We start from the raw sequence: 14,588 nt of genomic DNA on the forward strand, positions 1-14,588 counted from the left end.
CAGGTCTGTGTGCAGAAATTTCTAAATTTCTGGTGTGTGCACTGTTAAAAAATGAGGGCCATTATGAGGCGAAAAACTTTCTGATCATCAATAGTTGCTGCTGATGAGACAGTCTGCAAGATTGAGAACAGAATGCAAGATTTTTGCATTAATGTGCAGCTGAACAGGTTTGCCTAATAAGGTTATCAATGTGTGCACATCTATCATGAGCAAAACACTTGGCAGCATTTAGAAAGAGATTGATAACAAAACAAACAAACAAAGAAACAACTGATAGCTTATGCAAATTTTCAGCAAGGGTGCCAATTATTATGATAAATATGTAATATAAGCAGAACTGCAAAGATATGATAATAAACTGTTCATAACAATGATAAAGATAAAAGTCAACATTAGTTGACATTCTTAGTTCTCTTAATCTTAACAGCAGGTGCACTTGAGCATATCTTAACATGCTATTATGCCTATTAATGTCCACTTACATTCAATAGCAGAAACTTCAACACTGATCACAGAAAAACAAGTCAAACTTTGGATTACCACAGGGTCAGGTTAGTGACTCTGTTAACGTGTGGTTGTCACCTGTTCTGTTTCTCATTGTCAAGCAGCCTCTGGATCTCCCTGGTCCTCCTCTCAGCCTGGTTCTTCTCGTCCTCCAGTGTTGCCCTCCAGGCGTCCCACTGTCTCTCCTTTTCAAGCAGCTCATCATTAAGGGTCTCAAGCTCCAGAACCTGCTCCTCCAGCATAGTGCATGTTGTCTTCAGTGTCTCAAGGTTCTGTTGCAAGAAAAGATTTGGAAGAGAAATACCCCAGTTTACACCTGAAGTCAGCCAAGTAAAATGCTTAACATCTCAAACAAAAATAAAAAAAATCACATTAAAATAAACAATAATGTGAGAAAAAACACCAATACCACAACTAGAAAATACACCAGAAGTGTCAACTTCTGTTTATTTTTTTGTTAAAGCAACAATCTGTAACGTTTTCATCTTAAAATAGCTGTTTCAATTTTGATCTAACAGGACAACAACTAAACAAGGTCCAATCCCATTTCCACAGCATGCCATGGCAGCCTTCTTTAAGCACTATGAAATTTTCAAACAGCCATGGTTTTCTCAGAAGAAGCGCATACAGCTTTATAGCATTACTTCACACACCAGCCTTCAGCTAAAAAGAGGCCAGTAGGCCCCTCTCCATACTGGTTGATACAACTAAGAGACAGTAGAAAACAGTGGTGAATGGAGCTAAGAAGAGAAAAAGAGAGTCATTGAGAAAGAATCCACATAAAAACAGCAATCAAATCACAGAGTACGTCCCTGCACCCCTATTACTCATAACAGAGTGTGCCCTAATTTTAGGATGTATTGTTATCAGTGCCATTGTCATCTTATCTTCAGCAACTTCAGCAACCAGGCACAGAAAGTCATCTGATCTAATTTATGTCCCAAGCTTGCATGCAAAAACATTCTGCTAAAAACGAATATCTTGTGGATATTCAAGTTAGATAAGATAGAATATACAAGTGCATCTAAAAAATGGAATATCATGAAAAAGTTTACATTTTGCTGTAATTCAATTCAAATGTTAAACTTCCATGTATTCTAGATATATCTAATAGAAGTGACATATTCCAAGACTTTTTTGTTTTAATCTTGATGATTACGGTTTACAGCTCACAAAATCAAAAATCCACCATCTTAATATTGTAATATCACAAAACACCCATAAAAAGGATTTAAGATACAGAAATGTTGGCCCTCTGGAAAATCATATTCATTTATGCGCTCAGTGCTTGGTTGGGGCTCCTTTTGCACAAATTACTGCATCTGTGTGACGTGCCACAGAGATTCTCTATGGGGTTCAGGTCAGATCAGTTGGCTTGCCAATCAAGCACAGTAACACCATGGTCAGTAAACCCGTTTCTAGTTCTTCACTGTAGGCATGTGCCAACTCCTGCTGGAAAAGGAAATCCGTATCTCCATAAAGCTTCTCAGAAAATGGAAGCATGAAGTGCTCTCAAATCTCCTGGAAGATCGCTGACAGTATTGACTCTGTTGAGTTACCTCAAACCATCACTGACTGTGGAAAGTGAAAACAGCAGACTTCAAGAACCTTGGATTCTATGTTTCTCTAATCTTCCCCCAGACTCTGGAACCTTGATTTACAAATGAAATGCAAAATTGACTTTCATCTGAAAACAGGACTTTGGACCACTGAGTTCTTTTCACCTGAGCCCAGGTGAGAGGCTGATGATGTTGTTTGTGTTTAAGGATTGGCTTGACACTGGATACATGACACTTTTAGCACATTTCCTGGACCCGTCTGTGTGTGGTGGCTCTGGATTGACTGATTCCAGCCTCAGTCCAGTCCTTGTGAAGCTCCTCTGAGTTCTTGAATCTGCTTTGTTTGACAGTCCTCTGGAGGCTTAGCTCATCATTGTTGCTTGTGCACCTTTTCTAACCACACTTTACTCTTCCAGTCAACTTTTCATGAATATGCTTTGATACAGCCTCTGAGAACAGGCAGACCTTTCAGCGGGGACCATCTGTGGCTTACCCACCACTTGGAAGGTGCCAATGATGGTCTTCTGGACAAGAGTCAGGTCAGAAGTCTTCCCCATGATTGTGGTTGTTTGTACTGAATCAGAGTTAGAGAAATAACTGATAAGAAGTTGGAATTTTCCACAGTATTCAAATATGTTGATATAGTGTATTCTGGATTTCTGTGAGTTGTAAGCTGTTATCATCAAGATTAAAACAGAAAAGTATTTCACTTTGTATGAGATGAATCTAGACTATATGCAAGCACAGCAAAAATGAACTTTTTCATGATATTCTAGTTTTTTTAGATGCACCTGCACTTTACTGTCCCTGAGGGGAAATTTCCTTTGTCAGTAGTGTACTTTACGCAGCTAAGACATAGTTTAGTTCTATAAAGTTTGAACTGTACTATCCTAACTTAACTAGAATGACATAATTTCCCTCTCCAGTGTAGCCAATCAGCCACGGCCTATCGACATAATGGCCACAGTTGAATACAGATAATCCAGGCAATCAGAGCACACCAAACAAAATCTCAACATGGTGTTTATTCAACATAACATCACCTGATGGCAGGAAATCTAACCTTAAATCAGCATGTTATAAAGTACTGTTTGGCTAAAAAATGCAGTATCATAATGATTGAAATGCAACTGCTTAACAAAGGTGTTAAAAGCAGAAAGCAGAGTTGCAAAAGTGCAAGATGTCCTTTCCCTGTCTCTTCCCACCAGAATCTGTGGGCATTTATACAGACACCAGGCCTGGGTTGAAGCTACTCTTACGGGAGCATCTTCTCTTACATCTCAAACATGAAATTTAATCAGCCATTGCACCATTCCTTAAATAGATCACAGAGGCTTAGGAGGAGCATTAAATGATATATTTGTACCCGGATCATTTTCCAGTGTTATTCTAAGGGCCTTCACAAAGCCCTGTTTTCATGTGTCTTCTTTCGACAAAGCATTGGGAGACAAATATAGCCTATGCTGGTGCTGCTGCAACACCACGGCCCTCTGAAGTCCAACGCTTCCACAGCTGACACGACCTGGGAGTGATGGGGATGACACATCCCTCCCACACACCACCCCATCCCTCGTCTATGACTTCCATAGCTGGTTACACAACCAGCAAGACTGAGAGCGCTACTGCACACCCACACAGAAGTCCTCCCACAAGGGCCACGCACACATCACACAGCCTCCTCGCTTGCGCTCTCTCTCTCACTTACTGCATCCAGAAAACAGCACATAACAATACTGAAATATTCCCAGGGTTACACTCGCCTGATTTACACTTAACACTGTCGGAGCAGAGAGGGATGTCTAGGTCACCTGTCAAAGGTAGTGTGGAGATATCACATAGTGTGAGTAAGTGAAAACCTGATGTCTGACTGGCTACGAGTGGGAGTTGGGCAGGGGGTGGGAACTTAAACTAGAGGAACAAATACAACTCTATAAGAAATAAGGTGTTTTATTTAAAGTGACAATTTATGACTGCTGGTGAAACGGGATGGGTGGAAAACTGGAGGAGGTCAAACACACCAATAGGCTTAAAAAAACTATGACGGCAAAACTCTCCAAGGTGAAAACGTAAAGCTAAATTCCAAACAGGCACCAAGCAAAATATTAAATGTATTTATTCAAGCACATTGACACACAATTAATCATCTAAAAAACAACTATCTTAAATATATAAACCTAGCACAAAAACAGGGACATTCGTGTCTGGTGGATTATTTCTTTGTTGTAAAAATGCTTCTTGCCAATAAATCTTACACTGTGGGAAAGCCTGTTTATTTCCCTTTTAAATGATGCCACATTTGTAAGGAGCATTTGTGGAGTGTGCAGCAATGCTGAGTATGTGGGCTGTGCCCATAAAAAATTTGCCTCTTTTTCAGCCCTTGCTTTTAGCTTCCGGTACCACCATGGAACCTGTGAGCATGGGCCCTGCTACAGTAGTCAGTAGGTGCCTGCTCCAAGAATCAGCATGCGACATTTGACTGATCTGGATAGGGCAACTTTAAGCTGCTGTTCTGCAAAACCAAGTTGTTGTTTGGAGTGAGCCCCAGTACCATCTCCAAACTGAAGGAAAAGTTCCATCAAACAGGGGATGTCAGAGACAGGCCGTGAAGTGGACATCCCAGTAAATCTTTTTCTCATCCTGTCAGCATTAAGGAACTTTTGGCTTTCTTCTACGGATTTGCAGGATTTAATGACCGACAGCTGGGGTCTATCTTCCCAGACAATCCGGAACAGACTCCTGTCTCAAAGGGCTGCCAGGAAGCCTGCCATGACTGTCCTTTACAGGTAGGTCCGTTTGCGCTGGTGCCTGCAATGCGTGAACTACAACCTGAACATGTGGAAGAATGTTATCAATGAGTCAAGATTTTGCATACGGCAGTTGGATCGTAGGGTCATAGTGTGGAGAAAATGTGGAGAACACTATGCTGATTGCTGCACCGACACAGTGTGACTTGTGGGCCGGAATCACCCTCACTGGAAAAACAAGGCTTGTCATCACTGAAAGCAGTCTCAATACAAAGAGATATCAAGATGAAATTTTGCAACCAGTGGCAATCCCATATCTCCACAGTCTGGGACCGAAATGTATCCTCCAAGATGGCAACAATCAGCTTGCTGTTTGGTGCTGGTGCTGTTTATACCAGTGACCAACACAACCACACTGGCTGACATGCGACAACTGCTGGTTGAAGAATGAGATGCCATCCCACAGCAGTGTGTGACCAGGCTGGTGACCAGCATGAGGAGGAGGTGCCAGGCTGTTGTGTCTGAGTATATACAGTTGAAACCAGAAGTTTACATACACTATATAAAAAGGCACATAAACTTTTTTTTCTCACCGTCTGACATTAAATCAGATTAAACTTTTCCTGTTTTTGGTCAATTAGGATTACCAAAATTATTTCTATTTGCTAAATGCCAGAATAATGAGAAAAGGACTTTTTTTAGACAATTTTTATTACGTTCTTTAAAGTCAGAAGTTTACATACACTAATATTACTATGCCTTTAAACAATTTGGGAAAGCCCAGATGATGATGTCATGTCTTTGGAAGCCTCTGATAGGTTTATTGACAACATTTGAGTTAATTCGAGGCACACCTGTGGATGTATTTTAAGGCACACCTGAAACACACAGCTTCTTTGTGTAACATCATGGGAAAATCAAAAGAAATCAGCCAAGATATCAGGAAGAGAATTGTGGACTTGCACAAGTCTGGTTCATCCTCGGGTGCAATTTCCAGATGCCTGCAGGTGCCACGTTCATCTGTTCAAACAATTATACGCAAGTATAAACACCATGGGAATGTCCAGCCATCACACCGCTCAGGAAGGAGACGGGTTCTGTGTCCCAGAGATGAATGTGCTTTGGTCCGAAAGGTGCATCTCAACCCAAGAACAAAAGCAAAAGACCTTGTGAAGATGCTGGCTGAAGCTGGTAAGAGTGTGTCATTATCAACAGTCAAACGAGTCCTGTACCGACATGGGCTGAAAGGCCACTCTCCCAGGAAGAAGCCATTACTCCAAAGAAACATAAAAAAGCCAGATTACAGTTTGCAAATGCACACAGGGACAAAGACCTTAATTTTTGGAGACATGCTCTGTGGTCTGACGAAACTAAAATTGAACTTTTTGGCCATAATGACCATCGTTACATTTGGAGAAAAAAGGGGGAAGCTTGCAAGCCTGAGAACACCATCCCAATTGTGAAACATGGGGGTGGCAGCATCATGTTGTGGGGTTGTTTTGCTGCAGGAGGGACTGGTGCACTTCACAAAATAGATGGCATCATGAGGAAAGAACATTATGTGGAAATACTGAAGCAACATCTCAAGACATCAGCCAGGAAGTTAAAGCTTGGGCGCAAATGGGTTTTCCAAATGGACAATGACCCTAAGCACACTGCCAAACTGGTTACAAAGTGGCTTAAGGATAACAAAGTCAATGTTTTGGAGTGGCCATCACAAAGCCCTGATCTCAATCCCATTGAAAATTTATGGGCAGAGCTAAAAAGGCATGTGCGAGCAAGGCGGCCTACAAACTTGGCTCAGTTACACCAGTTCTGCCAGGAGGAATGGGCCAAAATTCCAGGAAACTATTATGAGAAGCTTGTAGAAGCATATCCAAAATGTTTGACCCAAGTCATACAGTTTAAAGGCAATGCTACCAAATACTAATGAAATGTATGTAAACTTCTGACTCTCAAGAAAATAATAAAAAATTGTCTAAAAAATGATCTCTCTCATTATTCTGGCATTTAGCAAATAGAAATAATTTTGGTAATCCTAATTGACCAAAAACAGGAAAAGTGTAATCTGATTTAATGTCAGACGGTGAGAAAAAAAGTTTATGTGCCTTTTTATATAGTGTATGTAAACTTCTGGTTTCAACTGTATCTTAAACGCGACTGAGGATCCTATTTGTTAAAAAAATTGATTGTTAAATTGCCAATATGTCTTGTTTCTTCAGACCTCAGTCATCCAATCAAGCAAACACCAAACAAGAGTCAATGGTAGAAAAGCAATTTGGCATTGGCAGAGAAGATTTGGCAAATTTTTCAGGGGCGCAACCCACACACTCAGCTCTGCTGCTCATCCCACAAATGCATGTTCCTTACAAATATGGCACCCAAGGGTATCAGATTTATTGTCAAGAAACATTGTTACAACAAAGAAATTATCTACCAAACACAAATTTCTTTACCTTTTGGGCTACTTTCATTTTAACATCAACCTACAACTTAAAGGTAATGCTGGTCTACTAAAACAGATTGGAAGGTATAATATATCTCATATATTACTGATCTCTCTCTGCAAAACAAACACCTTTTTGAGGTGTCACATGCAGACATTGAACATTAGTGATATCACTAGCATCAGACACTGGTAATACTCAAATATTTTAAACACTGTTACAAGATTTTTGATCATTCTTAAATCATTGTGTACTTCTTTATTGAGGCCACATTAAAAAGTAAATCAGATTCCAATAAGTCAGTCATATTGACTGATATTGATTCAAATGGAAACAAGCTAGGCGACAAGAGATTTTGTCTAACCTAGTTACCTACCCTACCTAGTCTAACATAGTTAATAGTGACCAAGGAGTACAAGGCTTGGCAAAGGGTCAATCCCTGATGAGGGCAGGGGTTGCAAAGGGTGAATTGACAATTGCTTGTTGCCCTTTTGTGTACTGTTTAAAGATACCAACATTGGTAGCAAAAAAATCATAGACAGACATATCAATAACCAGGACAAGACCACCGAGCAGCAGGGTGGGCTCACCTGTTTTTGGTTGTTAAGCTGCATTTCACGGTCTGCCACCTCACGACGCAACCTGTCCACATCCTGACTGAGGTGCAGACGGTCTTCTCTCTCATCAGAGGCTTCATCCAGCTGTTTGGATAGGTAGAAGTTCTGGCGGTTCAGCTCGGCATTCTCCTGAGTCAGTGAGGTCAGCTGCTCCTCAAGATCTGTGATCACCTGCAGGAAGCCAACAGTAAACTCAGTATGCAGGTTTACTGATTTACAAAGCAACCACTCTGTACAACAAATACAGCAGTTATACAGCGCCTATGAAAAGTATTCACCCCCTTGTATGTTTTACCCTTTTTTGATTGTATTCATCAGTTATAGTCAATATCATTTGGCTTGGTTTACCTTTTTTTCTTCAATTTTTACAAAAAACCCTTCTCTGACCCAGGTGGCACAGTTGTAAATCAGGTTATTCATCCTTTTAATGCTTGACATATCTACTTTTTAAAGGTCTTAAAAGCCTCTCTAATTCATAGTCATGTAAACACAGTGTAATCAATATTATTTATGTTGTAACACACTGAAGAAGACATCTCACTTACAATTATACCATATAGAAAAGCATTGTGCATACCATTGCTCATCCACAGGAAAACTTGGCCTGACACCCCACACAGTCTAAATTTTGCCGCTGCATTATTACATGATACTGATATCTAGGTTAGTGATATAATGCAGCAATCATTTTGTCAGCTACATGGCTACTTGTTTAACTCAGGAAGCATTCAGAGCAAGGAAGAGGCTAATTATTTCATCAGCAGAAGACTGCTCCCCCAGCAATCAGCCATGACTGCTGTGCTCATTGTAGGGAAATGAGAGTTGGAGGCTAGCTGTTACAAGACTCTTGTTTTCAGCTCTCATGATATCATGTTTAGCATGCAGAACTTCCAAGTGGTAGTGGGTGGGGTGGTGTGGAGGCAGGACAAAGCTTTTTCAGTACATAAATTAGCTGTCTGTTATATACTGTGTCACTGCTTCTGCTTTGCAGAGGAAGGGACTGACAGCAGTAACTAAATGCTCAAGGTAGGATGGGGATTCAACACTGGAAGTAAAACGATAGTAAATAGGCAGCTCCTATATTTACTTGACTTAAATGTGATTAAAATCTACAGAACAACTTAAAATCCAAATGTAAATCAAAACCAGAGCAATGCATCCTCAGTTTTTCTGAATGCACATTACTGAATAATGTTTGTGTTACTGTAAACTGTAGTAGGAAAATAATGTGAAATTGTATTTGGTAGACTATGTCTTTGTTGTAACAATGTTTCTTGGCAGTAAATCTTACTCTATTGGAAAGCCTGTTTATTTCCCTTTTAAATGGTGCCACGTTTGTAAGGATCACATGTTTGTGGGATGAGCAGCAGAGCTGCATATGTGGGTTGCACCCATGAAACATTTTCCAAATCTTCTCTGCTAGTGCCAAACAGCTTATTCTGCTGTTGCTACTGACTCTTGTTTTGATCTCCTGGTACCCCCAGGTGCTGACAATCAGGTGCTGATTGGCACCTATTATGGGTTGAAGGGTCAAAGGTGGAGAAGATTCTGAGGATGCTATGCTAATTGCTGCACCGAAAGAGCAACAACTTTTGGTGGAGGCAGTGTGATGTGTGGGGCGACATCTCCCTCACTGGAAAAACTAGGCTTGTCATCATTGAAAGCAATCTCAGTGCAGAGAGATATCGAGATGAGATTCTGCAACCAGTGCCATTCCCATATCTCCACAGTCTGGTCCAGAACTCTGTCCTCCAAGATGACAACGCTCACCCCCACAGACCGGGGTTTATCAGTGATGACTTCCAGAATTTAGGAGTGGAGAGGATGGAATGGCCTGCCAGCAGTCCTGACCTGTAGGATCAGCTTGGGGGTTCTGTTCTAGCAGAGTGACCAACACAACCACAATGACTGACATGTGACAAATGCTGGTTGATGAATGGGATGCCATCTCACAGCAGTGTGTGACCAGGCTGGTGACCAGCATGAGGAGGTGGTGCCAGGCTGTTGTGGCTGTGTGTGGTTCTTCCACACGCTACTGAGGCTCCTGTTTGTTAAATGAATTGACTGTTAAATTGTCTGTATGTCTTGTTTCTGTAGACTTCAATCATCCAATCCACCAAACAAGAGTCAATGGCAGAATAAGCTGTTTGTCTCTGACAGAGAAAATTGAGCAACTTTTGCATGGGCACAACCCACATACTCAGCTCTGCTGCTCACCCCACAAATGCATGTTCCTTACAAATGTGGCACCATTTAGAAAGTAAATAACTTTCTTGCCAAGAAGCATTGTTACAACAAAGAAATAGTCTACCAAAAACAAATGTCTTTTTTGTGCTATTTTTATATCATACTGTAACCTGATTGTAGATTATACCAAAAAATCCATCTGTTGTTTGTACCAAACAAAGAGGGAAATAAAGAAAGAAGTAAAATCCACTGGGTACTGTTAGGTGAAACATTTGCTATTGAGATATGGGTGACAATTCTGTGATATCCGTCTATCCTTCTGCATAGAGCACTTTTTAATCAACATACTATCTAATGGATAGACAACCAATGTATTCTAAGCAGGGCAAAAATAGAGCATTTCTGGCATTTTAAGCTTCCCTTGTCACAGAATGTGGCTGAATATTGGCCAGCTCGATCTATTGCCAGTGCTTTCTGAACAGTTTGCGAGTGGGAGGATCTTAAAAGTAGGTCAATGGAAAGACGGAAAACCATGATGTTCTTAGTGTTTATGAGGATATATAAAATCGAGGAACTTAAACTCACAGAACAATATACAATATACATCATTGTTCTGGCTTAGTGGAACTCGAGGGCTGCACAGTAATAAATATAATATCAATATAACATAATTCAATAAAGAATAACAGAAAAACAGTCTAGGGACAGAGTATTCCAATATGTTTGAAACTTATGAATGTGAGACTGGCAAACAAAGTAACTAGAACTTAAAGCTTGAAGCTCTTCAGCAATCAATGTCTATCATCGTCTGACAGATGCTGAATGCTCATGATGGTTGGGTTGGACATATGTATTTCCCCAGCCGTGATAAGATTTCTTCTTCATGTAGTGTTTCTGTCTACAATGTAAAGGCTGTCAATTCTGCTATCCCTTGAGTAGTGTCGCTCATCTGGTAAGTCTCAGCTCCATAGTAGGCAGTATAAAATATATACTGTGGCTTTCTTACACTCATTCAGTGGTAAAAGACCCAAAAAGACCAACTAATTTCAATGCTGTTTTCTCACAATTAAGGGGAATAAAGTTTGCTAAAATAACATCATGATACAAAAAAATCCAGCCTTATCAGGTCTGTCTTTAAGAGCAGAAGAAAAGAAATCCATGGTTTTTTCAGTGGAGTTTGGTTCAGTTCTCCAAGATGCCTTTCAGGTAGTGAGGGAACCGCTGATTTACTTTATATACAGCAGGGCCCATTAAGTGCATTTGCACAAGGGCCAGATTTAGTCTTGATAGAGACTCTGGGGGCTGGACTTTCAAAAGTTAAACAAAAATTTTGGTCTGATTAACATATTACATTTGTATTTTCATTCAAAATGCAGGGAATTTTTAGGCATTACCAATGACAGTTATCCCTATTATCTATGATGCAGCAGGCCACAAGGAGACAGGCCTGCCCAAAGAATTGGCTGGGCCCCTGAAAATCCCAGAGAATGGACCCTCCCCAATTGTGATTTAGCACCAGTATTTAGCACCAGTAACTCATTTTTGACACTTTTTAACCCCTTTTCACTACTCTGGCCATTTCTGCAACATTTTTTTGCCACTCTTTACCCATTTTGCCACTCTTTAACTCCTTTTTGCAACATTCCTGCAAATTATTACCCCTGTGTGCCACTCTTTAACCCCTTTTCACTACTTTGCCAGGCTATTTTTGCCACTTTTAATCCGTTTCTGATACTTTTACACCTTTGTACCTCTTTACCCCAATTTTTGCCATTCTTTAACCCCTTTAAAGCACTCTTCCTGCATTGATCCTGTTTTTGCCACTCTTTCATCTATTTTTGCCACTTTTTTACTCATTTTCATTACTGATTTTGCATGATTTCTGCCACTTTTAACTCCTTGTTTGAAAACTGTTTGCCCCTTTCTTTCTCTTTGCCCATTTTTTGCCACATTCTAACCTCTTTCCACCCCTTTACCTGACAATTTTTGCCCCTTTGTGCAACTCCACAAGCCATTTTGACACTAATCACCCATTTTTGCCACTTTCTAACCCCTTTCACCACTTTATCTGGCCATTCCTTTCTGGCAGTCTAACTCAATAGTAAGTCATTCCAAAACTTTTTCAATATTAGTTGTTTTTGGGGTGGATTTAACACCTGCAGATATTTAAAGCCAAAAGATACTCTTAAAACCACAACATCTTCTTTTCCTCCTTTTCTGAATTTAATGACCTTCTGGGGACCAGACAGTAAGCTTTTGGGGGCCTGATATACAGTGCCAAGCAGATTCATAATGGATTGTTAGCTGTAATGTATGGATATCTGTTTAAAGAGGCCAGTAAATAATCATCATAGGTGTTGTTTTGTCAGCACAAAGTTCTACCTGTTTATTGTTGTCATCACAGGATATTTTAGCTGTAAACACCAAAGCCTGCTGAAACACGACTGATCAATACAGCTTTGACTACCGCTTTACTAGCCCCAGAACTAAAAAAGGCGGGGCTACAGTACTGAACATCTCTGATTGTAAACTTGGTCAACAACCATGCCAGTGTGACACCTAACCACCCAGATCATTAGCAGTCTCATGGCTGACAAACAGTTTTAGAGCTGAAGAAACCTTTCAGAAAAAAGACTAAACATCTTCAAGAACCCTAACTGAGTTCACATGCCCTGTTTAGATCTAGCTTTGGATAACCTGGACGCCTGAAAACCTACACAGGCATTTGACATGAGAATGATTTCATGTAACAGATTTTTGAGACTGTCCACTGACCCAGACCCTTCATTACAACACATCCATATCTAAACAGGAAAGGCGCAAATCACAAAAATCTTATCAATATTAAAACTACATAAACAGGATTTGCTTAAAAAAATCTGACAATTTCATTTGATCTGTTAAATATAAGACTATTAGAGTCAAATTCTTTATCATCATGCCTGATTTGAATAATCTAACAGAGCGCTGCATTGGGAGTGGGTCAGGTGGGATCCAACACTAAAGTTACGGGAGCGGTCAGTTTCAAGGTTGCTGCGGGTGGGAGCAAGTGGACAAAACATTGCTGCAGGTCATGTAACATCAATTTTATGACTTGGAAAAGCGAGTGTTTACTATGATGGAAACTAACAAATGACATATAGAAGAGGATTTTTACTGTCTTTTTATAATGCAACCACAGCAATGCCAGTATGTGGGTGAATTTTTCATTAATAACTGAGAGTGGAAGTGACAGAACGCTAACATAACTGGACTTTGTCGAAACACGCCCACAAGGAAATGTATTTGGATGTGATGATACACCTGCTCCACAATCCCTGATCAAAGTAAGCTCTCTTTAGAGCACTTCTCCCTGCTCATATTAAACAAGATAACACAGGACATGTGTCACACATTCTGTTAGAATCATTCACTGTGAAATCAAGGTTTCATTACTGTTATTTGTCTGTTGTAGTCATCAGTGCTGCGTAAACATGCCTGACTATGGGTCAGTGTTCGTGCAGCCAAACGGTGTGATGCTTTGTTAAAGCTCAACATAAAACTGTGCCCACCAAAAAAGCTTTAAAGCTCCCTTTTGTGATTTTGGCCTATTACAGCACACATGCACTGGCACGCAGAGACACTGAGCCATTACGCGATAACAAGGATGGTAACAGTACGGCATCATTAGAATAAAAATCAGCCTACTGTCTGTGAGAGCTGATGGGAGTGTGCTGCAGTTTTTATGATGCACAAACTTTCCAGAGATCAGGAAACAACAGTACCCCTTGGTGAATATTACTTTAATTTTTTTATAAGTAAGCTATACCTGAAGTTAAATCAGTCTGAAGCTCTTAGCTGCTTTTTTGTCCATGTGTGGCACCGTTACGCATGACGATGATGTGAATGTTGTGGTTGTTTTGAAGAGTTTTCCTTCATTCAGGGAGGAAACTTTAACAAGGTGGTGCTTAATTGAACAGATTAATAATATCATTCCTATAATAAATAATGCTGTCTGTTATTCTGAATATTTAACATGGATTGGCAGAAACTGCGGGATGCGGGCGGGATTGGAGTCCTGCACAGGGCTCTAGTTTAGACCACAGTGGAAACGCAGGACGTGCAATGCAGCAGTGGGCCACAGAAACCGTTAGGTTCCTAAAGAAGTCCAAGAAATGATAAGTTCAGGGTACTTTTGGTCAAAAAGCACCTACAGTGAAAATCACCACACCTGTGAACAGACTCTACATTTCTTTGTAGAACCTGTTCATAGATACTACTTGAACTCCAACTTCAAAGAAGTTTTAAAAACATATAAAATTATATTTTTATTGGCTTTAACCATAGCCCTCATTTTCTATGCAACAGGGTCAACTTTGCTTTTGAGCTTTCTTTTATTTACAAAAAAAAACAAGCCTTTTTTAAGAATGAAAACATTTTTGCTTTTGATCAGTATATTTAATCTAGGCATCATTAGCAGGCTGGCTCACAGGATACCTTATAATTAGAAAATAATGTTACCTAACTAAGCTACAGTTTTGCCACAACAAG

The 14,588-nt window shown here is 40.2% G+C and overlaps 1 protein-coding gene across 10 annotated transcripts in view; it reads right to left on the bottom strand.

Annotated features, from left to right (window-relative positions):
• LOC121509871 (citron Rho-interacting kinase) overlaps positions 1 to 14,588 on the bottom strand; it is an 85,709-nt gene that overhangs the window by 31,006 nt on the left and 40,115 nt on the right. For all 10 annotated transcript variants that reach the window (XM_041787630.1, XM_041787635.1, XM_041787629.1 and 7 more), the window contains exons 16-17: positions 7,845 to 8,042; positions 583 to 776 (exon numbers count right to left, since the gene is read on the bottom strand). In XM_041787630.1, the coding sequence (XP_041643564.1) occupies positions 583 to 776; positions 7,845 to 8,042 (392 nt within the window). The remainder of the gene's footprint in view (positions 1 to 582; positions 777 to 7,844; positions 8,043 to 14,588) is intronic.

This window comes from Cheilinus undulatus, linkage group 5 (genome assembly GCF_018320785.1).
Source record: "Cheilinus undulatus linkage group 5, ASM1832078v1, whole genome shotgun sequence".
Taxonomy (NCBI): Eukaryota; Metazoa; Chordata; class Actinopteri; order Labriformes; family Labridae; genus Cheilinus; species Cheilinus undulatus.